At 53.9% G+C, this 25,048-nt stretch overlaps 1 protein-coding gene across 3 annotated transcripts; it reads right to left on the bottom strand.

The window, feature by feature from the left end:
* Nucleotides 1-588: 588 nt before the first annotated feature.
* Nucleotides 589-23,556, bottom strand: CACNB1 (calcium voltage-gated channel auxiliary subunit beta 1). 3 transcript variants are annotated; one of them, XM_073005348.1, is made up of 14 exons: nucleotides 23,283-23,556; nucleotides 20,730-20,816; nucleotides 17,420-17,539; nucleotides 13,036-13,158; nucleotides 12,346-12,482; nucleotides 12,049-12,125; nucleotides 11,503-11,657; nucleotides 10,364-10,444; nucleotides 9,903-9,961; nucleotides 9,615-9,724; nucleotides 9,305-9,456; nucleotides 3,371-3,466; nucleotides 2,735-2,920; nucleotides 589-1,082 (listed from the first exon to the last, which is right to left on the bottom strand). In XM_073005348.1, the coding sequence occupies exons 1-14, from the start codon at nucleotides 23,364-23,366 to the stop codon at nucleotides 618-620; spliced, it is 1,932 nt and encodes a 643-aa protein (XP_072861449.1). In that variant the 5' UTR covers nucleotides 23,367-23,556; the 3' UTR covers nucleotides 589-617. The 3 variants fall into 3 exon arrangements, with proteins under 3 accessions (XP_072861449.1, XP_008011071.1, XP_008011072.1); XM_008012880.3 differs by lacking the exon at nucleotides 11,503-11,657 and adding an exon at nucleotides 10,707-10,726; XM_008012881.3 differs by lacking the exon at nucleotides 589-1,082 and having other exon boundaries at nucleotides 2,521-2,920.
* Nucleotides 23,557-25,048: the final 1,492 nt, after the last annotated feature.

Genomic DNA, 25,048 nt, shown 5'->3' with positions numbered 1-25,048 from the left:
CTGCCAGCTTCCACCCAGAACCCTCCCCGAGACAAGCTCCCCATGGGGTGTCCATGCTGTAGCTTTCACCGACCAGACGATGCTGCCAGGAACCTGGGAGGAAGGGGCAGGCAGGGTGAGGGACCTCGGATCTGGGGTCTGGGGAAGAGAGCCCCCATGGGAAAGAATCTGTGGCCTCCCTTTCCAGGAAAAGCGCCCGGCCCTTCCCCAGTACTGCAGCTTGGGAGAAGGAGAGCCATCCCACTTAGGACCGTCACTTAGGGCCCCGAGCAGAGTGAAGGAAGTGCACCTTTTCTCTAGGAGGGCGAGGGAGGAGAGCCCCTTAAGATGGGAGAAAGGGGACACTTCAGAAAAGTGGGTATCCCCCATCCATCCGCAACAGGCAGGTAAAAACCGACAGCTGGGGGCTTAAGGGCCTCCCGGGAGCTGGGATGATAACGCCGAATAAACCCCAAGCTTTGAGCAAAGGCATCTGAAAGGCGGGAGACAGCGCCCCCTGGAGGCGAATACATGTTGGGTGTGAGCCCCTCGCTCCCTCCCCTCCCCTCCCCTCCCCTCCCCTCCCCTTCCCTCCCCTGGGCTCAGAGCCCTTCCTCCCGCCGTGTGGCCCCTGCCTCTCAGCGGATGTAGACGCCTCGTCCCCAGCCCTCCAGCTCATTCTTGTTGCGCCCCAAAACTGGACCCCCACCCTCAGCGCAGTAGCGGGCCTTATTCCGGCCCCGGTTCCGGTTGTCGGTCAGCTCTTCCTCATAGTCTTCTTCCTCGTCCTCCCAGGATCCCTGTCGGGCTGGGGGGGTGCCGCCCCCTGCAGGGTCTCCAAGCCCTGGCCCCTCTGAGGGGTCAGTCTCCATGTCCACACATGAGTCTCCCAGCTCCGTGTAGGCAGAGTTTCGGCTGCCGGGGGTGTCGGCATCAAAAGTGTCTTGGCGGGACAGTGCCCGTAGCGTGCCTGCCCGGCCTGCTGGGTGGCTGCTGGGGTAAAGGCCAGGGGGCTGGCCCAGCTCCCCTGGGTACTCGTGCACGCTGGCGTGCTCCCCGGTGGCCCGTTCCAGCGGCTGGTCCCCGGAAGCAAGGTAAGGTCCCTGGTTAGCAGACGGACAGCACACACCATGCAGATCAGGCAAGGGTGAGAAAAACACAACAAAGCAAGGCAAGTTAGTGACAGCATTAAGAGGTCCGGCCTGGATGAAGAGGGTGCTGACTCTAGGGAAGGGGCCCCGGGACAAATGGCTCTGGAGCCCAGCCAGAGGACAGACCTCAGGGCATTTGCTCCTCTCTCCAGACAGGGGGCACCCGACCTTCATGGCAGTCAGCCGTGAGCCATGAGTCACCGCTTCCCTGGTGCAGGTCATTAATGCTATCTTGGGGTTAATCATCATTAACAGCTCAGTATTGCCACTCATTAGTGGTTGATTGGGTTAGTCATCGCCTTTGGTTTTCCAAATATATTAACGGGATTTCAGCTAAAACCTGCTGACCCTGGCTGCTTGGACCCACACCAGACCCCAACCTTAGGCTTCCAGAACCCCATGCTTCTCCCACCATTCCCTAGTCAGATGACACTGTCTCCAAGGCTGATGGGATTCCTCCCCTGCCCCCAACAAGGACTCAAAGCAGCAAGCTGGGGATGGCTGCTGGGTCTCCCCCTCCTACTGAAGATGAAGAGGTGACCCAGTGTCCTCATCACCAAACGTCACATGGAGGTGGGGCACAAGAGAGGTTCCAGTCCCTCCCCTGCCATGTCAAGCTGTGTGACCCTGAGCAAACAGTTCCCCTCTCTGTGACTTCATGTCTTGGTTGTAATGTGATGGGAGTTAGACCTGAGCAGCAGTTTCCAAACTGTTACCTAGAGATCTGGGGTGGGGTTGGGTGGGGAGGGCACAGAAGTGCTTCAGGGGTCCCCATGGAGGTGGAGGGGAGGCCATTCCCCTGGCTCCTTCAGGGCAAAGCAAGGATGTATTATCTACATCCTCAGCTTCCACATAAGATTCATTGAACAAATGGGCTCTGTTGCTGAAAACAAATTTGAAAGCTAGTCTAGAATGATTTCATGGGTTTCTTCTGGCTCTTAGAACCTTATACTTAATGGTGTGGAATCAAGAGGTGGGCTGTGGCTCCCATGGGAGGAGGGCAAAGCAGGATGGGTCTCCCATGGGAGGGCCTTTCCTGGACTTTAACTGGGAGAATGGTGGAAAGTTCAGCATCAAGTCATAGAAGATGCCACATTCTGGGTCCTTCTTGAGGGGCCGTGTGGAGTCAGGGCTCCAGGGAGGGAGAGTCCAGGTTTAACGTAGGTTTCCCTGGCTCTGAGGGCCTCCGCTCTGTTGGGTCTAAAAAGAGTGTGGAGTCCAGCGAATTAGTTTATCAGTCTTCCTCGCATGTCCTTCCTAGTCCCTTGTCTTAAAAGTGCTCCCATCAGGCCTCATATCCAGCGGGCAGCAGATGCGGTCCTAGGGCACCAGGCCCAGGAAGACAGCACCAGAAGCCCCAGACCCATCAAAAACCACAGACACCAGAAACTGCCGCTCATCACGTTTTTTTACAAAATAAAGCTCTTCCCTTCCTCCTCCATGTTCCCTGCACTCCAGTTCCGACCCCAGAGCGGGAGGGAAGACGGGCAGGGTGCCCACTACATGGCATGTTCCTGCTCCTGGGGCACCGCGCTGTCCCGCTGCGAGGACTCCAGCCCGCCCCAGAAGCTGAGGTTTCTCCTGAGCGAGGTGAGCACCTGTACCTGGAGGTTGGAGACAGGGGCAGGGCTGGCAGCCAGGGCTGCGGTAGCCATGGTGCGGTTCAGCAGCGGATTGGGTGGCGTGCTGCTGGGCGGATGTGTGGCCTTCCAATAGGCTTCCAAGTACTCCGCCAGGTGCTCGCAGGCATCCTCCAATTGGTTCTCGTCCAGGATGATGTCAAACATTTCCTGTGAAGGTGGGGTTAGGGGGCAGGGCTGGGATGAGTGGGGCGTGGCCAAGGGGGTTGAGGGTGTGGCCTGGGTGCAGTGGGTAGAGTCAAGGGATTGAAGGACAAGGTTAAAAAGAGGCCTCTGGATGTGGAAGAAAGGAAGGAGCGCTCTCAGATCTACAGATTGGCAGAACTGCAAGAAGTTTTGGCACTCAGTCCAACTCCCTCATTCTAGAGATAAGGCAACCAAGGCTGGGAGACAGGGCTTGACTCTCCACGGTGAAGGGTGCTTCTGGGGCTTGAACCCAGTCTTTGACTGACGGACCTACATTCTTCCCAGAAGACCAGTTTGCACCTACAGGCCTGACCCAGGTGTTCCTGGTCACTCTGTCTCTCATGTAGGCCAGAGGAAACCAGGGCAACCCAAATGTCGTCCCTCCATTCCCTTCCCCAGGATCTAGGCACTCACAGGGGGGCACTGTGCCAGCTTTTCCGAGGCCGCTATTTGGACGTTGAGGTGTTTGGACTGAGACTTTCCTCGGGACTTGATGAGCCTCTGAAGTACCTGGTTTGGGGAGGGAGAAAAGGAAGAGGAGCTAGAGGGACTCAGGCAATGCACCCAGTCAGAGAGGCGGGTCCTGGTTGGATCAGCATGGAGAGCCAGTGTCAGGGCCCTTGAATGCTCCATAACTCTTAGCCCTGGGCACATCTGCAGAAATGACCTCAGCAGCCCTATGTCTAGGGCTCAGGCTCTCTCCTGGTCTCATGCCAGACTTCCTTAGAGGCTATATGAAGGGTAGTGATTCTTCTTCTCAACTTCTCTAACCTTGTTTGTAGGCCTGCCCACCCTCCTTTTTTTATTTTTATTTTAGAGACTGGTTCTTGCTCTATCGCCCAGGCTGAAGTGCAGTGGTGTGATCACAGTTCACTATACCCTGGACTCAAGCAAGCCCCCAGCCTGGCCTCCTGAGGAACTAGGGCTACAGGCACGTGCCACCATATCCCGCTAATTTTTCAAAATTTTTTTGTATATGTTGCCCAGGCTGGTCTCAAACTCCTGGCCTCAAGTGATCCACTTGCCTCAGCCTCTCAAAGTGCTGGGATTATAGGCATGAGCCACTGAGCCCAGTCACACCCTCTATATTAACAACAGCAACAATAGTCTTCCTTTATGAGGCACTTGCTACATACCAGCATTGTTCTGTGCTTTTCACATGATCAATTTAGTCCCGATAACATTCCTGTTAGACAGCTACTATTATCATTCTCATCTCAACAACAACAACCATAATTATAATAATGCAAAACCCGAAACTAATCATGAGGAACAATCACACAAACCCACACTGAGGGACAGTCTACAAAATAGCTGTCCTGTACTCTGCCTAAATGTCAGTCTCTGGAAAATTCAAGAAAGGCTGAAGAACCCTTCCAGATTAAAGAAAACTAGGCCAGCCGGGCACGGTGGCTCACACCTGTAATACCAGCACTTTGGGTGGTGGAGGTGGGCGGATCACGAAGTCAGGAGATCGAGACCATACTGGCTAACATGGTGAAACCCCATCTCTACTAAAAACACAAAACATTAGCCGGGCGTGGTGGCGGGCGCCTGTAGTCCCAACTACTCAGGAGGCTGAGGCAGAAGAATGGCATGAACCTGGGAGGCGGAGCTTGCAGTGAGCCTAGATCACACCACTGTACTCCAGCCTGGGCGATAGAGCGAGACTCCATCTCAAAAAAAGAAAAAGAAAACGAGGCCGGGCGCGGTGGCTCACACCTGTAATCCCAGCACTTTGGGAGGCTGAGGCGGGTGGATCACCTGAGGCCAGGAGTTCAAGATCAGCCTGGCCAACATGGTGAAACCCTGTCTTTATTAAAAAATAATAATACAAAAATTAGCTTGGTATGGTGGCATATGCCTATAGTCCCAGCTACTCGGGAGGCTGAGGCATGAAAATCACTTGAACTCAGGAAGCAGAGGTTGAGATGAGCTGAGATCGTGCCACTGCACTCCAGCCTGGGCGACAGAGCAAGACTCTGTCTAAAAAAAACAGGCAACACGTGATCCTGGGTTGGTTCCTGGATTGGGGGAAATGTTGCCATGAAGGGCATTCTATGCCGGGCATAGTGGCTCACGCCTGTAATCCCAGCACTTTGGGAGGCAGAAGCGGATGGATCACCTGAGGTCAGGAGTTCAAGACCAGCCAGGCCAACATGGCAAAACCCCGTCTCTACTAAAAATACAAAAATTAGTTGGGTATGGTGGCAGGTGCCTGTAATCCCAGCTACTCAGGAGGCTGAAGCAGAATTGTTTGAACTAGGGAGGCAGAGGTTGCAGTGAGCCAAGATCGCATCACTGCACTCCAGCCTGGGCAGCCAGAGTGAGACCCTATCTCAAAAATAAATAAATACATACATACATACATACATACATATATACATACATAAATAAACTAATACAGACTATATTTTAGAAACAATTCTTGAATTTTACAATTGCATCATCGTTGTGTAAGATACTGATGTTGTTCTCAAGAAACACAATATAGGCCAGGCTCACGCCTGTAATCCCAGCACTTTGGGAGGCCGAGGCGGGTGGATCACTTGAGGTCAGGAGTTCGAGACCAGCCTGGCCAACATGGTGAAACTCTGTCTCAACTGAAAATACAAAAAGTAGCCAGGCGTGGTGGTGGGTGCCTGTAATCCCAGCTACTTGAGAGGCTGAGGCAGGAGAATCACTTGAACCGGGAGGCAGAGATTGTAGTAAGCCAAGATCACACCACTGCTCTCCAGTCTGGGTGGCAAAGCAAGACTTTGTTCCAAAAAAAAAAAAGAGAGAGAAAGATGAAAGTAAATTTTTCAAAATTAGTGAATCTGAAAAAAATTAGACTATACACTTAATTTATTTTTTATTTTTTAATAGAGACAGGGTCTTGCCATGTTGCCCAGGCTGGTCTCCAACTCCCGAGCTCAAGTGATCCACCTGCCTCAGTCTCCTAAAGTGCTGGGATTACAGGTGTGAGCCACCAAGTCTGGCTTATAGACTTTAAATGGCTGAATTTCATGGTATGGGAATTCTACTTCAATAAAACTGTTAAAAAATTAGTGAATCTTGGTGAAGAATATTCAAAACATAAGATTTTGTTTGATACTATTCTTGCCACACTTCTGTAAATCTGAAATTATTTGAAAATAAAAATCTTTTTACAAAATGGAACAGATATAGTTCTGGGATACCAGTAATATTTATTTATTTATTTATTTATTTATGAGACAGAGTCTTGCTCTGTCACCCAGGCTGGACTGTACTGGTGCGATCCCAGCTCACTGCAACCTCTGCCTCCTGGGTTCAAGCAATTCTTGTGCCTCAGCCTCCTGAGTAGATGGAATTACAGGCGCCCACCACCATGCCCAGCTAATTTTTTGAGTTTTAATAGAGGCAGGGTTTCACCATGTTGCCCAGGCTGGTCTTGAACTCTTTAGCTCAGGCAATCCACCAGCTTCGGTCTCCCAAGGTGCTGAGATTACAGGCGTGAGCCATCGTGCCTGGCCCAATGCCAAGTATTTTTCATGATTAACCCATTTATTTAATCTTCACAAACCCAGTATGCCTATGCTGCAGATGACGAAACCAAGGCATAGAGATGTTTGGCCACTTGCCAAAGGAACACAGAGCCAGTAAGTGACAGCCCTGGAGTAGAAGTCCAGGCTGCCTGGTTCCAGAGTCCCTCCTCTTAACCTCAATGAGGGAAATGGAAGCATTGGTTACTTTCTAGTTCAGTGTTTTTGCATCCATTATCTCATTTGGTCCTTTCAACTCCCCTCAGGAAGTACTTAAATCCCATCATCCCCTTTATCTCATTAGAAACACAGGACTCAGAAAGGTTAAGTCGGCTGGGTGCAGTGGCTCATACCTGTAATCCCAGCACTTAGAGAGGCTGAGGCAGGAGAATCACTTGAGGTCAGGAGTTTTTTTTTGTTTGTTTTTTTTTTTTTGAGACGGAGTCTCGCTCTGTCGCCCAGGCTGGAGTGCAGTGGCGCAATCTCGGCTCACTGCAAGCTCCGCCTCCCGGGTTCACGCCATTCTCCTACCTCAGCCTCCCGAGTAGCTGGGACTACAGGCGCCCGCCACTGCACCCGGCTAATTTTTTTCTAATTTTTTTAGTAGAGACGGGGTTTCACCATGGTCTCGATCTGAGGTCAGGAGTTTGAGACCAGTCTGGCCAACATGGTGAAAACCTCTCTCTACTAAAAATACAAAAATTAGCCAGGTGTGGCCGGGACCAGTGGCTCACACCTGTAATCCTAGCACTTTGGGAGGCCGAGGACAGCGGATCATGAGGTCAGGAGTTCAAGACCAACCTGACCAACATGGTGAAACCCCATCTCTACTAAAAATACAAAAATTAGCTGGGTGTGGTGGCGGGCGCCTGTAGTCCCAGCTACTCAGGAGGCTGAGGCAGGCGAATTACTTGAGGTGGAGGTTGCAGTGAGCAAGATTGCACCACTGCACTCCAGCCTGAGTCACAGAGCGAGACTCTGTCTCAAAAAAAAAAAAAAAAAAAAGCCAGATGTGGTGGTGTGCACCCGTAATCCTAACCCCAGCTACTCAGGATACTGAGGCCCAAGAATTGCTTGAACCTGGGAGGCAGAGGCTATAGTGAGTGAGATCACACCACTGCACTCCAGCCTGGGTGACAGAGCAAGATTCTGTCTCAAAAAAAGAAAAAAAAAAAAGTTAAGTAACTGGTCCAGGGAGCTCAGCTCATGGGATGATAATGGTTACCACTACTGGCTGCCCTCATAAATCAGAGAGTAGGCCAGTCGTGGTGGCTCATGCCTGTAATCCCAGCACTTTGGGAGGCCAAGGTGGGCAGATCACGAGGTCAGGAGATCGAGACCATCCTGGCTAACACGGTGAAACCCTGTCTCTTCTAAAAATACAAAAAATTAGCCAGGCATGGTGGCGGGTGCCTGTAGTCCTAGCTACTCGGGAGGCTGAGGCAGGAGAATGGCCTGAACCTAGGAAGCAGAGCTTGCAGTGAGCCGAGATTGTGCCACTGCACTCCAGCCTGGGCGACAGAGCGAGACTCCATCTCAAAATAAATAAATAAATAAATAAAATAGACCGGGCGCGGTGGCTCACGCCTGTAATCCCAGCACTTTGGGAGGCTGAGGCGGGCAGATCACAAGGTCAGGAGATCGAGACCATCCTGGTTAACATGGTGAAACCCCGTCTCTATAAAAATACAAAAAGCCGGGTGTGGTGGCGGGCGCCTGTAGTCCCACCTACTCAGGAGGCTGAGGCAGGAGAATGGCGTGAACCCGGGAGGTGGAGCTTGCAGTGAGCCGAGATCGTGCCACTGCACTCCAGTCTGGGCGACAAGCGAGACTCGGTCTCAAAAAAAAAAAACAAACAAATAAATAAATCAGAGAGTATACTGAGCTGCTTACACCATTCCTCTCAACAATAACACGAGAGGGATTATAACCCCACTTTATAGGTGAAGAAATAGAGAATCAGAGGCTAAATAATTCCCCCAAGTTTCCAAGTTCAATAAGAAAAACCAACAGTAATAATAAATCAGTATGTAAATCAATCAGAGCTAGAATTTCAAGCCCATGCTGTCTTCTAACTTCAAATCCTTCACCTCAACTCTTCCTCCATGTTTCTCAGATCCCCACTGGCATCTAGAAGGGAAAGTTAATGGTGCTGCAATACAAGGAAAAAGTAAGACGGCCTTCTTGCAGATTCCCCCTCTATCAAAGTCCAAATGAGGACACTGCAGCAAAAAGGGTTGATATCGAGAGTAAAGCAACTGGGCAACACAGCTAGATCCTGTCTCTAAAAAACACAAATATTAGCTAGGCATGGTAGTGGACACCTACCCACTAGTCCCAGCTACTTGGGAGGCCGAGGTGGGAGGATCGCTTTAGCCCAGGAGATAGAGGCTGCAGTGAACCATGATCACACCACTGCATTCCAGCCTGGGTGACAGAGCAAGACCCTGACTTTAAAAAAAAAAAAAAAAGAAGAAGAAAGGAAAGACCTCCCAACTGCCAAGTAGCTGGGTGGCACTGGAACAAAAAGCACAGAATTCTTTCAGTCCAAGGGTGGGAGGTCAATCAGAGTGGAGACAGGGGACTGGTCTGCATGACCCTAATAATAGTAAACAATAGCTAACGTGTTGTATCAGACCATTTGCTAAGTGCTATACATTTATATGATGTTGAAACACTTGACAATACCATGGAGCTTTACAGAGAAGGAAACTAAGACTCGGGTGGATTAAGTCACACAATCAGTAAGCCATGGAGCTGGGATTTAAACCCAAGCAGCCCGACTCCAGAGCACTCCTTTTAAACCATGCTGTCCCGGCCAGGGTGAGGCTCCTGCACCCACCTTGGGAGAGGTGATCTTGATGTAAACAATGATGGGGGCCAGCGAGGTCTTGGACAGCTGGGCTGGGTGATTGATGGTGTCAGCATCCAGAGCAACCAACTGAAGGGTCCGGGCCAGCTCGAAGATTCGCTCGATTTCACTCTGCACCTCAGCTGGGGGCACGGAGTCATGTGGATGGGGGAATGTCAGGTGGCCTCCCAGGAGGTAGTAGGTGGAGGGAATGCTTCTGGAGATGGCCCTGCCCACTAACTCCCACCCCTCCCACGTCCAGCCCAGAAAGGGTGAGTGAAGACAGCAGGGGTGGGCTCACCCAAGCTGGAGCGTGTGTTGGAGCGCTCAATGATGATGTGTTTGCTGGGGTTGTTGAGAACTGAGCGCTTAGCTAGAGAAATGTCTGCCGTCACACGAGTGATGGAGATCCTGGGGAATGGGGCAAGAGGGGAGTCAGGGATCAGAGTGGGCTGGAATGCCCTGCCCACTCCCCAGTTCCAGGCCCGCCTTCTGTTCCTCAGTCCCAGGATTGTGATTCGAGGCATCCGGCCCATCCCCAGCAGCAGAGAGCAATGGCAGGTGCGAGGAGCAGCTCCCAGGGTCTTACCTGCCATCAAACCGATGCTTCAAGAAGTCAAATAAAGCTTTCTGCATCATGTCTGTAACCTGGGGGTGGGAGTTTGTGGGGAGGGAAGGAGGAGAAGGTAGGCATTTAAAGCCACTCAGACTCTGAGCAGCTGGGTATTTGTACCCTCACGTTCCACTTTCTTCCGAACGGGACTTTATGATGGGCGGGGGTCTGGGTCTGAGGGGTCTCCACTGGGGTCTCTGGTTCCAAAGGTCCCTGTAAGTGGCATCTCTGGGAGGACTTTTCTGGGGGTTTCTTTGGGGGACGGGGTTCCTCTGTGTGGGTCTTCCTGTGGGTTAGGCCCCCTGGGGGTTCTCTCTGAAGGTCTGTAGCCCTCCGGGGAGGATGCCTTGGGATCTAGGCCCTTCTAGGGGATCTCTCTGGGGTCTGAAGATCTTTCTAAGGCCCCTCTGTGTCCACTCCCCTCTAGGGAGTCCTACCTCGTAGCCCTTGAGCGACGGTCCCACCAGGATGATGGGCCTCATGGAAGGCACCACGTCATAGGGGGGCACATGCTCTGTCTGGGGGGCAAGCAGGGAGGGGAAACCCCAGAGTGGAAATGATATTAGATCCTCTCCCCCACACGCCAGGCTCCCCCATGCAACCTTCCCCCCCCCGTCCCAGAGCCCAGATGTGGGGATCAGGGTGGGGGTGGGGAGGGATGGCCAGGGAGAACCAGGAAAGGTGGGGGAAATGGGGGCAGATGTGGGAATGGGTGTTAGAAGGTCCCCCTAGCTCATCCCAGGGAGTGGGGAGGAGGACACAGAAAGCTGTGATACTCACCGACTTCTGCTTCTGTTTGGCTGGGTCCAGAGATTGCCAAGAGAGGGAAGGGGGAGGAGAGAGGGAAGGGGACCCAGGCAGGGGCAGAGGGCAAGGCAAGAGCCAGGACAAGAGAGGGAGGGAGAGCCGGGCAGACGAGGAGAGATAACAGGGCATGCGTGTTAGTGACAGACAGAGCCAGAGATGGGGAACGGGACCCCACGCCAAGGGGGAGCCTGAGGTGGCCCTGGATCAGGACTGACAGTCCAGCGGATGTGGGAATATTCAGACATATCCTACCCTCTTCTGGGTCTTGGAAAAGAGCTGGTGAGGTTGACAGCCCCTACCTTGGTGCCCACCTCCTGCCCCCAGTGCATGCCAACCTGCCCATTTTAAGGGTTCCCTTAACTGTCTTGCTTTGCAGTCAGCAGTCCCCCCCATCCACTATGTGCCCACCCAGTCAAAAAAGGGAAAAGAAGGAATACCATCCCATGCCCTGCTTCACATGCCAGGATATATGCCAACACCAGAGCAGGCCCCTGGGAGTGAGGGGAGAGGTCAGGGTTCATGACCACCAAACCCTGCTGCCCCAGGTGTGGGGGCAACCTTCCAGGGGCAAGATCTCCTTCCTGGGGATGGGGCCAGGGCGGAGTTGTATGTGGAGGGGGATGTACCCATGCTACCCTTCCCTCCACCTCAGCAGGAAGCCCTGATGCCCACAGAACAGACCACATCTGAATCCATTACAGCCCCCTTTCCTCCAGCAAAGTGCTGGCCCTGACTCCCCCACCTTTTGCAAGAACACAGCAAGAATTACCTTCTTAAAGAAGGGGATGCGTTTGCCATGGGGTGGCGGGGTGGTGACACTGCTAACACTAGTCTTGGCAGAGCCACTCTGCTCACCAAGCTCAGCTTCTTCCTCCTCTAACTCTAGGGGGTCTAGTTCAAAGGCTAAGTTAGTCATTTCATTACCTGGACCGGAGAGTCAGGAGAGAGGGAGGAGGGAGGCGAGGTGGGGAGAAGGAGTGAGATGAACGTGGAGACACAAGTACAGAACGCAGGGATGGGGATGGGGAAAAAAGAAAGAAGAAGAGGTGAATGGAACAGGGCTGGGAGAAATGAATGGGGACGGGGCAGGGGAATCAGGCAGAGAGATGGAGCTACCAAAGAAAGGGAAGAGGAGAGACATGACAGGCCCAGCTTGAGGGGTATCCTACTCTTCATGGAGGGGGAACCATTGCATGTGCTTGGGTGACTCAGGATTGGGGTGTTTCCTACTGCAGGGAAAGGAGGAGTCAGGGAGTTGGGAGACCACCCCACCCAGGAGCTCCTCCCCAACCCCCTGCATAGCGATGGTTCTTACCACTGGCAGGGGGTGTGGGGCGGCGGGTGCCAGTCACCACATCTCCCAGACTGGAACTGGAGTTATCGCCTGATTTGCTGTGTGGGCAAAGGCAAACCGAGGTTGTGAGCAAAGAGGTGGGCGTGGGGGGATCTCATCCTCTCACATGGGGCACCCCTGGAGGTGCTCCGGCCCCACTGGTGATGCTACAGGCAGCTCTGTGCCCTCAGGGCCAGGGGCAACCACTGAGGCCTAGTCCAGGCTGTATGGCCTCTCCTGGGGTTGGCAGCACCCCCTTCCCGTGCCCCACCCAGACACCTGGAGCTGAGGCGGTTCTGGCGCAGCTTCTGTTCCTGCAGCAGACGAAGGCTGTCCAGTTTGACGGGGCTGGGAATGAAGCCAACCTCACAGCCCTCCTTCACCAGCCGCCCGATCCACCAGTCATTATTGTATTTCTGCAAAGAACATGGCAGGTGGATGCAAAGTCCAAGAGGGAAACTGCAGGGGCAAGCTAACAGTCACTTTCCAGGGGAAACGCCCAGACTCGCCTCCCTGCCCAGTGGTGGCACCCTCAAAGATCCCCAGCCCCGGCTCCAGCCTCTGAGTGGAGCTGCCAATTCTCAGGACAACTCCAGGACCAGCATGCTTTCTGGCCATGGACTACCCTGCCACCGGCCCAGTGCAATTCTGAGAGTCCTTCTTCTCCCCATGTGCCCACCCTACTCTAGAAAGGCCACTCGAGTAAATGCAGGTACCTGCATGTCCCTGGCACACCGCCACGCCGGTTCGGGCCCCCTGACAAACCCTCCCAACAATCTTCTGACCTAAGCATTACCACCCCATTTTTCCAGTAGAAAATTAAAGAGGCTCAGAGAGGTGGAGAGATTTGTCTAAGGTCACACAGCAGATTTAGCCCGGCTCTGCTTGGCTCAGAAGTCTTTTGTCCACTAGCACTCTGGCTGCCTCTCTCCTGGCACCCACTCCCTTGTTCTCCCTCCAGATACCCACCTCCTTGATGTGCAGGAAGTCTTTGGGCTCAAAGGTAATGGCCACTCCCTGCACAGGCACCTCATCTCCTGGAGATGGATTGTAGCCCACATTTGTCCGCACGGCAAATGCCACTGGCTTGGTCTAGAGGAGGCACACGGGGAAAATGGCAACTAGAAGGTAAACCGCAATGTAACGTACAACTTCCTGACAGGGGTGGTGGTTACTTGGATGTTTGCATTGTAATTGTTCATTGAAATGTGTATGGACACGGGCAGGGTGTGGTGGCTCACACCTGTATTCTCAGCACATTGGGAGGCCAAGGTAGGTGGATCATCTGACGTTAGGAGTCCGAGACCAGCCTGAACAACATGGTGAAACCCCATCTCTACTAAAAATACAAAATTAGCCAGGCGTGGTGGTGGGTGCCTATAATCCCAGGCACTCAGGAGGCTGAGGCAGGAGAATTGCTTGAACCTGGAAGGCAGAGGTTGCAGTGAGCCGAGGTCGTGTCACTGCACTCCAGCCTGGACGACAGGGCAAGATTCCATTTCAAAACAAAAACAAAATGTATACTGACACTTTGGGAGGCCAAAGCAGGTGGATCACTCGAGACCAGGAGTTTGAGACCAGCCTGGTCACATGGTGAAACTCTGTCTCTACTAAAAATACAAAAAAATTAGCTGGGCATGGTGGCACACACCTGTAATCCCAGTTACTCAGGAGGCTGAGGCATGAGAATCATTTGAACTCAGGAGGCAGAAGTTGCAGTGAGCCGAGATGGCACCACTGCACTCCAGCCTGGGCGACAGAGCAAAACTCTGTCTCAAAAAAAAAATAAAAAGGCTGGGCACAGTGGCTCATGCCTGTAATCCTAGCATTCTGAGAGGCAGAGGCAGGTGGATCATGAGGTCAGGAGTTCAAGAGCAGCCTGGCCAACATGGTGAAACCCCGTTGCTACTAAAAATACAAAAATTAGCTGGGTGCAGTGGCAAATGACTGTAATCCCAGCTACTCGGGAGGCTGAGGCAGGAGAATTATTTGAACTCAGGCAGCAGAGGTTGCAGTGAGCCAAGATCATGCCACTACACTTCAGACTGGATGACAGAGTGAGACTCCGTCAAAAAAAAAAAGGTATACTGAATTGGCTTGTGTGGTTTTCTCCATTTATATTAACTTTTACAATAAAAAACAAGAAAGCAAAATGTGGAATTCAGCCCTCTCAGGGTAGACGCGGGGCACTGAGGAATGAAAAGGGTTGGGGGTGGGGAGGCCCACAATGATACCCAGAAAAAATAATAATAATAGCAGGCCAGGCGCGGTGGCTCACTCCTGTAATCCCAGCACTTTGGGAGGGCAAGGCGGGTGGATCACTTGAGGTCAAAAGTTCGAGACTAGCCATGACTAACATGGTGAAACTCCGTCTCTACTAAAAATACAAAATTAGCATGGCATGGCGGCACATGCATGTAATCTTGGCTACTTGGAAGGCTGAAGCAGGAGAAATGCTTGAACCTGGTGGGTAGAGGTTGCAGAGAGCTGAGATGGTGCTATTGCACTCCAGCCCTGGCAACAAGAGCAAAACTCCATCTCAAAAACAAAACAAAATAAATAAAATAATAGTAACAGGCCGGGTGCAGTGGCTCACACCTCTAATCCCAACACTGAAAGGCTGAGGCAGGTGGATCATGAAGTCAGGAGTTCGAGATCAGCCTGACCAACATGGTGAAACCCCGTCTCTACTAAAAATACAAAAATTAGCCGGGCATGGTGGCGCACCTGTAATCCCAGCTACTCAGGAGGCTGAGGCAGGAGAATCACTTGAGTCCGGGGGGCGGAGGTTGCAGTGAGCAGAGATCGCACCATTGCACTCCAGCCTGGGCAATGGAGCAAGACTCCATCTCAAAAAAAACAAAATAAAATATAAAATAAATAATAATAATAATAATAATGGCAGCCAGGCACAGTGGCTCACACCTGTAATCCCAATACTGGCATGAGGCCAGGAGTCTGAGACCAGCCTGAGCAATATAGTGACATCCTGTCTGTTTTTTGTTTGTTTGTTTTGAAACGGAGTTTTGCTCTTGTTGCCCAGGGTGGAGTGCAATGGCGCAATCTCGGCTCACCACAAACTCTGCCTCCTTGGTTCAAGCCATTCTCCTGCCTCAGCCTCCCAAGTAGCTGGGATTACAGGCATGTACCACCATGCCCGGCTAATTTTTGCATTTTTAGTAGAGACAGGGTTTCTCCATGTTGGTCAGGCTGGTCTCAAATGCCCGACCTCAGTTAATCGCCTACCTCAGCCTCCCAAAGTGCTAGGATTACAGGCATGAGCCACCGCACCCAGCCAACCCTGTCTGTTTTTAAAAAATAAAAGGGGCAGCTGGGAACGGTGGCTTACGCCTGTAATCCTAGCACTTTGGGAGGCCAAGGTGGGTGGATCACAAGGTCAGGAGTTTGAGACCAGCCTGGCCAACATGGTGAAACCCCGTCTCTACTAAAAATACAAAAAAAATTAGCTGGGCATGGTGGCAGGCACCTATAATCCCAGCTATTTGGGAAGCTGAGGCAAGGAGAATCAATTGAACCTGGGAGACGGAGGCTGCAGTGAGCTGAGATCGCATCGCTGCACCCCAGCCTGGGCGGCAGTGCGAGATTCTATCTCAAAAATAAATAAATAAATAAAAGGGGCTGGGCACAGTGGCTCATGCCTGTAACCCTAGCACTTTGGGAGGCCGAGGCAGGAGGATCACTTGCACCCAGGAGTTCAAGACTAGCCTGGGCAACATAGCAAGATCCCATCTCTACAAAAAATAAAAAATCAGCCAGGTGTGGTGGTACGCCTCTATAGTTCCAGCTACTCGGGAGGCTGAGATGGGAGGATCACTTGAGCCTGGGAGGTCAAGCCTCCAGTGATCCGTGATCACACCACTACACTCAGCCTGAGTGACAGAGCGAGACCCTGTCTCATAAAAAATAATAAATATTTAAATTTATTTATTATTATGTTTTTTGAGACAGAGTCTCGCTCTGTTGCCCAGGCTGGAGTGCAGTGGCGCAATCTCGGCTCACTCCAGTCTCCGCCTCCTGAGTTCAAGCGATTCTGATGCCTCAGCCTCCTGAGTAACTGGGATTAGAGCGTACGCCACCACACCCAGCTAAGTTTTGTACTTTTAGTAGAGACGGGGTTTCACCATGTTGCCCAAGCTGGTCTCGAACTCCTGACCTCAAGTGATCCACCCAACCTGGCCTCCCAAAGTGCTGGGATTACAGGCATGAGCCACTGGACCTGGCCTAAAATTAAATTAAAAAAAAAACAATAATGACAGTAATGACCATTTAGTGTCCCAGGTACCATGTTACATGCTTCACACATATTTTCTCATTTATATTCATCACAAAAATAAAAAATCCTCTGAAGTTAAGTGGTATTATTATCTTCCTTTTAATGTGAATTTCCTAAGATCACACAGCTATTAACAGTCAGGACTAGAGCCTGTAATCGCAGCACTTTGGAAGACTGAGGCTGGCTGATCACCTGAGATCGGGAGTTCAAGACCAGCCTGACCAACATGGAGAAACCCCATCTCTACTAAAAATACAAAATTAGCCAGGCATGGTGGAGCATGCCTATAATCCCAGCTACTCAGGAGGCTGAGGCAGGAGAATCGCTTGAACCCAGGAAGGGGAGGTTGCAGTGTGTCGAGATCACGCCATTGCACTCTAGCCTGGGCAACAAAAGCAAAACTCCGTCTCAAAAAAAAAGAAAAAAAAAAAAAAAGAGTCAGGACCAGGATTCCAGCCCAGAGGAAGTTTGATTCCAGGAAGACGTGGAGATTTTAGCACTGTCCCGGCGCAGTGGCTCACGCCTGTAATCCCAGCACTTTGGGAGGCTGAGGTGGGCAGATCACTTGAGGTCAGGAGTTTGAGACTAGCCTGGCCAACATGGTAAAACCACGTTTCTACTAAAAATACAAAAATTAGCCGGGCATGGTGGTGCACACCTGTAATCCCAGCTATTTGGGAGGCTGAGACAGGAGAATCACTTGAACTCGGGAGGTGGAGGTTGCAGTGAGCTGAGATCACACCACTGCATGCCAGCCTGGGTGACAGAGCAAGACTGCATCTCAAAAAAAAAAAAAAAAAAAGAAAAGAAAAAGAAATTTTTAGCACTTCTCAAGCGCTTATTGTGTGTGGAAACAGTATAATAACAGGCACTTATTATACTTATTGTACTGTATAAGCAGGCAGGTATTATAGCCCACGTTGTGCAGGTGAAGACAGAGGCGCAAGGTTCAGGGGTACTAGGAAGTGGCTGAGTCAAGACTTGGCCCTGGGTCTGCCCGGGCTCTCTCTATGGCCCAGGGAAATCATGCCAGCATGCCCCTTCCCACATCTTTCTCACCTTGGCCTTCTCGAGCTGCGCTAATGCCTGGCGCTCTGCTTCCTTCCTTAAGGCTTCCCGGTCCTCCTCCAGAGATACATCAGAGTCCGATGGACGGCTGGTGTAGGACTCTGCTGAGCCCTGAAAATACAGAGAGCCAGATCAGGGCCATTGCTGCCTCTCCCAGCTCCTGGGCCTGGGAAGGCATGGAGGCGCCACACATCATGGATGCCTCAAGCCCCAGCCAGCCCAGCATGACGCCACAAGGGCTAAGAGAAGGTGGTATTAGGTGGAAGGGACCAGGAGCTGAGATTTCTCAGGCCCCTGGGGAAAGTGTGGCCCTAGTGAGGGTGACAGCAGCAAGCAGGGGATGAAGGCAGGCCCAAGAACAGCTGCTTGGGGCCCAGGGAGGGGTGGGAACCTGATAGGGGCACAAGGCAAGGGAGGAATGCCAGGGACGAGTCTCTACTCCCACTGCTCCTTCCCTCCCCTGCCCCCAGCACCCGCTGAGATAGACTCAGCCGAGGTCCAGTGGCATCCATTCCAGGGACTGCAGCCACCAGCCTCGGCCTGAGCTCTCTGCACTGTCAGCCGCGGATGGCCTGCTCCACAGGATGGGGCCACCACAGATTTTGCCAACTTGTTCAAGGGTAGAGGGAGATAGACTCCTACCTCCCCTGCTCCTTTAGCTGGTACTGCCAGAATCAAACTTCACTACTTAGAGGCCCAATCCTCAGGCTCTCCTAGGACAAGAGAACCCAAGATTTCCAGGCTGGTGCAGACTGAAGAGGCAAGTTAAGAGCAGGATATGGGACAGGGCTTTCCCTGAGATGAGGGCTGCTGGGTGCCAGGCAGCTGGCTTTGACCACAGTGACCAACCCAGAGCACAAGGGACTCCTTTAGGGATGCACACATATGTGTAAGACACGTCGACCATACAGATCTGGTAGTGGGAATGCATGTACTTATTCACGTGTGTGCGTGGATGTGCAAGTACAAGTGTGTGGAGGAGGGCGTGCTCTATAGTTGGCTACATATGACCTCATGTGTAGAGCCACATGCGAGTGTATTGGCGGGGGGCTCCCAGATATCTATGACCCTGAGGGTGGGGGACATGTGAGGGCAGGAGTAAGAAAGTGTGGATTCGTGTGACTATGTGGGGGTGGTGTTGGACAAGGCATAGGAGGTTATGTGGCAAAAGAGGAGGACTGCAGAGATATAGGGGTTCTTTCCTGAGGGTATAAAAGGGTCACTTGGCCAGGAATGTCCATGAGTTTGGCATGGAGGGGACCTGGGAAAGACAGAAGACAAAGTCTCACCTCTCCCCAGGGGCCCCAGGTCATTAGCTGGTGCAGCTGCCCATCTCTTTCCCAGCCAAATCATGAAAATGGGAGACCCGCAGGGCAAGGGTTGGGGTGGGGTGAGAGGCATGAAGGAGGGAGAGAAAACCAGCGTAGCTCCCACTCTCCACCCTGATGGGAGCACACAGAGTCAAAGAGCCAGGGAAACAGGGAGACAGACTAGCAGAGAGGCACTCATCGACCCCAACACACACGCGGGCACGCGCATTCACACACACACACTCACCAACTCCAACACAGATGCAGGCACATGCACGCGCACACTCACCGACCCCAACACACACACAGTTACATGCACACATGCAGACACACACATATGCAGACACACAGGTGCACGCAGACGCACACGTAGGCACATGCACACATACACATATGCAGACACACGCATGCACATACACACGCACACATCAGAAATGGCAGAAGACAGGAAACAGTGAGGAGGCATGGAGACAGGCTGGAGGAAAGGCCGCCCTCCGCCAGCTTTCCTGAGAGGCTGTTCTACCCGCCGCCACCCCATTCCATCCCCAGCTCACCACCACCAGGGTCCGGCTGGGCGCCTCCATCCCGGCGCCCTCAGTGCCTGGCCCTGCTGGCCTAGGGGGTGGCCCAAACTGCCCGTTCCCTCGGGGGCTCAGGTTACAAGCAGAGTTGCTACATGTGCAAACTGCTAGGGTATATTTAGCTCAGAGATGTGGCAAGGACTGCTCCCCCACCACTCCCCACCAACTACCGGGGATCAGAGCTGGGGAGCTAAAAGGAGGAAGAATTGGAGGCTGGGGTCTGACTCCCTGGGTTGGCAAACACTGAAGGAGCCAAGGTCCTTTTCTGCCAAGAGGGGCAATAAAAGCACAGCGTCATTCTTCCTAGCCCTGGCCAAGTCCTGCAACAGGAGGGATGAGGGAGTGATTGAAGAAAGGACTTCCTGTCTGTTCCTATACTTAGAAAAGACTAGAATGAAGCCTCCCCTTCCCGAAGCTCCCAAGTCAGACTGAGGCTCACATGTGCCAAGTGCTGTAGAGACAGAAGAATCAGAAAGAAGGGCCTCACTCTAATTAGTGGTGGATCTGCCTGGCATCACTCTCGCTCCTGGCCCAAGGTGGAAGGGAGGGGCTCATCTCCAGAGGACCCCTCCTCTGTGCTATCTTCTGCCCTCGAATGCCCTGCCCATTTCCTCTTCAATGCACACCTTTTCCTTGTCTAATTCCAAGCCCCTCTCGCCTTTTTTGGGTACCAGGCTTTGGTGAGATGCTAAGTAGTCATAGCAACCACATGCCTCTCTCCGTGCCTCACCCTAAGCCTAAGATGGCTCGGGATTGACAGAGAGATGATAGCAGCCGCTTACTGACCAAGCACAGGAGACCCCAGAAAGCTACTCTCAGTTACACCCTTTCAGGCAGTGGTGCTGGGCTACCATCTTCTCTATTATAAAATTAACAGCCTCATGCCTCAACCACCCCCATCCCCGTCACCATCACCCTTTCTCTGTGCCTCTTAGATAGTCATGTCTTGAGGTGAGGAGCGTGTTTCCCTGACCAGGACCTCACCAGGACTACAGGGACCCAAACATCCTCGCTCTGCTTTTCCTAGGACCTGCCTCTACCCCACCCTGTCACAGATTCTGGGGGAGGACATGGAAGCAGACAGCCGGCAGGGGGAGTGGGTGACAGCCCAAAGCAAGCTAGAGGGAGGCAGGCCAGGCTGTCCCTGAATGAGATGACGCAGGCCAGCAGGCAGCAGGGGAGGGTGCCTGGTGCTGGGGGAGGGGCCGGGCAGGGGCGGGGGCTGAGCGAGTGGGTGCAGCTGACAGCACATCCAGGAGAGGTCATGGGGTGTCAGGGTGACAGGGTGGCTCCAGGAAGGTGACAAATGGCACAGGGAAGGGTGCCTGGAGAATACCGCAGACCTGGCTCACCAACACTGGTCTCTACCAACCGGCCACCTCCCTCCTCTCTGCCCAGCCTCCCCATTACCTGGCGGACAAAGCTGTTGGATGTGGTATCTGAGGACGTGCTCCCATCCGACCGTTTGAATCGCCCTTTCCTCTTGCTGTATTTGCCCTGGAGAGGCCAGGAAAGGAACAAGAGTAGAATCAGAAGGGCCCTTTCCCAACCCTCATCTTGCCAGCCCCAGAGCTACAGCCAAGCTCGGGAACAGCATTCCCAGATCCAAAGAGCCCTACCCCCAAGCCCCTGCACCTTCCTCCTGAGGTGGTGCGGCCCAAGGGGAGGGAGGGTCTCCCATCCTCATAGAGAGGACCCAGAGCACAGCCAGAAGTGGGGACCAATGCAAGAGAGCCCTGGGAGGCCCACATGGAAACCCCCAAACCAAGCTAGAGAGGCTGGGAATGGGGGAGGCACGGAGAAGCTGGAGGCTCATTAGGCAGCAGAGCTAATTAAGATGCTGGGCAGGCTGCAGAGGCCTCCGAGGAAGGGAGAGGCAGCCGGCAGTGCTGTGTGTGTGTGGGGGGGGGGGGGAGCAGGAAAGTCCCCCCCACTTCCCCTCCGCAGGAGCAGAGCAGGGCTGTTTGTGTTGGTGGCCCCCAGAGAGGAGGAACTGCCAACCCAGGGCCCAGCCTGGCTTCTCCCCTGTGCCCAACTCTTCCTTTGCTATTCACAGAGTAGGGAGGGGATGACAGCTCTCTTGGAGGCTCAGAGCCAGATTTCTGGGGAGGGAGTAGGGGCATGGAACTGTATTTGGAGAGTAAACATCCAGCCCGATCCCTGGCACCATAGGGGCAGATTTTGCTCCCCACTCTCATCCCTTGCCCAGACAGGACTTTTTCTCAGCTCCCTCTCTCACAATCACAGTAGCTACAACCCTCCCCAAGGAGGCAAGAGGGATGAAGCTTCTACCCTGTGGCCCCCAGCTGCCACTACCAACGCCCCATGTGCATGGTACCCATCAGGCTCTATCAATCTAAATGTCCCTCGGCCCCACCCCACATGAGCCTAGGACACAGCCCCACAGATCCCTAGCGGGTATACTGGCTGGCTCAGTCTCACAGACCCAGCTCCTGGCTCAGCCTGACCATTCAGGAAGCAACACGTTCATGTTAAGGGCGTCAGGTATTTCCAGGCCTCCTGTAAGAAGAGCTGCTTCTGGCCCTCCCCATCTCGTAGGCGCACACACACTTGGCCTCAGCCCAGTCCAGAATGGGGAGAGTGAGTGAGGGCTCAGACTTCCAAGTCCCTGCTCTCGGTCTCCATCCTAGACCTTCTTTGGCCAAAGAACCTGGAGGGGCCATGACCAGACTGGGGGCTTTGGCTGCTGGGATCAGGGTACAAGAAAGAGGATGGAAAATGGGAGAGGAGGGCACCTGGGGACCTTTCCAAGATCCTCCTCTCCCCACCCTTCTCTCAAACCAGACATATACCCCAACTCTAGTTCTGGCGCTCCCTACAAACCTAAGAGGATTCCCCAGTGAATCCCAGACACCACCCTCCCCCAGCACTGCCAGGCTGGGCAAAGGGAGTGGCACTCAGAGGGACAGGGGACAGCTGAAAGGAAGGCCCCAGTCAGCTGCCTCCCAGGCTCAAAGGGGCCTGGGGTGGAGGAAGGTATTTTTAGGTCTGACTTGACCCCTCTACATACCCATCAATCACATTATCATGGTGGTTTCAGCTGGTGGCCACAGTAACAGAAGAGTTAATGCTATCCTTGGAGAAGGACAGTCCCAAAGAAATCCCCTGGCGCGACCATCCCAGAGCCTGCTGGTCACCCCATGGGAACCCACCGCGCCCAAGAATGCCACTTCCTAGGGGTTACCAGGGGCATAAGAAAAGTGTGCGGGTAGGGGTGGAGAAGTAGACCCCTCCCCCAGGTAAAACAGCTCTTCCCCCTCCAGGGCAGTGAGTTGGCATCCATCCAACTTTCCAAACTTTGGAGGCGTTTTCAGGGCGGGGGTGGGGGTGGGGTAAGTCAACGTGGGTGTGGGGGGTGGGGAGCAGGTCCGACATGGAGATGGAGCCCAGGTGGCTGGGAGGGGACCTCGCCCGGAGTTGGCCCTTTCCCCACCCTCAAGATCCAGTGTCTGCGGCTCTGAAGGCCTGTTTGCATTTGGCACCGCCCTCTGACCATCGCCTCGGCCACCTCCTCGTGCCACCTCCGCCCCACCCACACCCGCCTGGCGCCCCCGAGCGTGCTCTGCGTCGCCCCCCTTGCCTGGCTCGCTTTCTAGCCTCCTTCAACCTCCCCTTCTCAAGGCCCAGATCCCACCACCACCAGCACCCCTACGCTCAGCCCACTGAAGCTGGTGCCCAAGCGGCAGGAACCTTGACGCGGGGGAGACAAGGAGGCGAGGGTGACAGGCAGCCCACCCGCCCCCTTCCCGCTCCGCAGCATCGCCACCCAGCCCCAGGCCCAGAGCCCATCAATCACAACCTGCAAGGATCGGGGACGCGCAGGCATCCCTCTCCCCTTCGCGCCCAGCATATAACCCCTTCCTCTCCCGCGCCTTTCGAGCCGACCTCAACACCGTCCGTGGGAGCGGCCCCCTCCTCTCGGGCCGGGCCACCACGCCTCACCTGCGGGCTGGGGTCGAAGACCTCCATGGGGATCTCCTGGGAGGGTGGGTAAGGGCCCCGGGACATGCCGGTCTTCTGGACCATGGAGAGGAGCCTCCCCTCCCGCCGCCCGCCCGGCCCAGCCGGACGCCCTCAGCGCATGGGAGAGGCCGTGGGAGCCGAGAGCAGCGCGGCGCAGCCAGCACCCGGTCCAGCCACCCAGCTCGGCCTTCGGCTGCCTCCTTCCTGCCTTCCCTCGCTCCTCCCGCTCTCTCCACTGCCGCCGCCGCCTCCCCAGCAGGCTCAGCATCTCCCCGCGGCCCTCCCTCGCTCCCTCCCTCCGCCCGCCCCGGCCCCGCCCCTCGCAGCCCCTCCTCCGGCTCGGCGCACACAATGGGCGTGCGGCAAGCTGGGAGGCAAGCGCCTCTCGGCTCTAGAGGGCCGCAGGTGGGCCTCTGACTGGCCGTGGGGTGCAGGCGGCCCGCTGGGGCGGGAAGGGAGAAACTAGGCGTGGATACTTAGGGAAGGGGTGGGGGGGGCGGTCTACCAGTGGATGCTGAGCGCTGATGGGGATGAAGCGCGGACTGGCATGGCTAGCACCGCCCCCCTTTTGTCTCAAACCTATCTTCCTGCGGGTCCCCCCAACCCACTCCTGTTTGGGCCACCAGAACTTCCCGGTCCCGGTGATCCTGGGACCTGGCTTTAACTCCTTTCTCCCCAGTGCGGGGCCCAGGCTGCCTTAAACCAAACAGAAAAGCCTCTTCCCCTCCAACATGGCTCTGGGGCTGCCGGTGGGAGGCTGAGGCTGAGATGGGGAGGGTGTCCAACAGCGACAACAAAAGAAATCCCAGGGGTCCAGGAGTTCTAGCCTAATCGGTCACTAGGATACACGCCCCCCCACCCCCACCCCTGACCCGCTCCTCCAAAGGCCATGAATGGGGCTGGGCGAAGTCCCTGCTGTTGGATGAGAAAAGAGGAAGCAATATGGAGCTGAGAAAGAAGAGGCTGGTAAAATCAGATCTCATGACCTTTGACCTAGAATTGCTCCACCTTTACCCCTGATTTAGGGACAAACATCCAAGGTCTGGACTCCACCCACCATGACAGGTGGAGAGAGGAGGAATAGGAGATTCTGGGCAATAGACCCTGGTGCCAATTTGGCTCAGGCTGTTTCTGGTTGTATAGCCCTGGACAAACCACCTCTCTAAGCACCAGTTTTCTCCTTTCCTATAAAATGTGGTTGCTGGTACTGTGGAGTCTGTGTCACCTGGGATTATTGGGAGGATGAGGGAATTAAATGAATTGCTAGGGTGTTTGGAGAAGCTGTAAGTTTCAATGAAGGAGTCAGCCATGACAGGAGGACCCATTCCCTCCCTACTCCACCCCTGCTCCTGCTCCACAGAAAGGAGAGGTGGAGAAGACCCTCTCCAGGTCAAGTGACCTTAAAGTAAGGCCACCAGCTTGCTGTGTTCTGCAGGAGACGAGACTATGGGACTCCTCCTCCTCACCTCTGATAACAAGTGAATGGCCGGTCTGTCATTCCTCTGGTCACAACACCTTCGGGAAGGAGGAGCAGTGAGTGAAGATAAAGCCCATTAGAAACGTTCCAGGAGAGCTCCAATCCTGAGCAGGGCTTCCACCTGCCCCTTGGAGAAAGCCTGGCATAACCGCAAAAGCATGGGCTTTGCAATCAGAAATACCTGCGTTCTCAATCTGTTACCTCAGCTGTAAAATGAGGGCAACGCTAATTGTGTTGTTGTGAGGAAGTAGCATAAATGTAGCTTCCC

The sequence above is a fragment of the Chlorocebus sabaeus genome, chromosome 16 (assembly GCF_047675955.1).
Source record: "Chlorocebus sabaeus isolate Y175 chromosome 16, mChlSab1.0.hap1, whole genome shotgun sequence".
Classification (NCBI taxonomy): Eukaryota; Metazoa; Chordata; class Mammalia; order Primates; family Cercopithecidae; genus Chlorocebus; species Chlorocebus sabaeus.
The sequence above is the reverse complement of the archived record's forward strand: the minus strand, read 5'-3'. Positions and strand labels throughout refer to the sequence as shown.

Coding starts and splice junctions, on each gene's coding strand:
- CACNB1 (XM_073005348.1), bottom strand. CDS start 23,366: ATGGTCCAGAAGACCGGCATGTCCCGGGGCCCTTACCCACCCTCCCAG. Junction 12,483..13,035: donor ACTTCCTGCACATCAAGGAG/GTGGGTATCTGG, acceptor TGTTCTTTGCAG/AAATACAATAATGACTGGTG. Junction 12,126..12,345: donor CAGAACCGCCTCAGCTCCAG/GTGTCTGGGTGG, acceptor TTGCCCACACAG/CAAATCAGGCGATAACTCCA.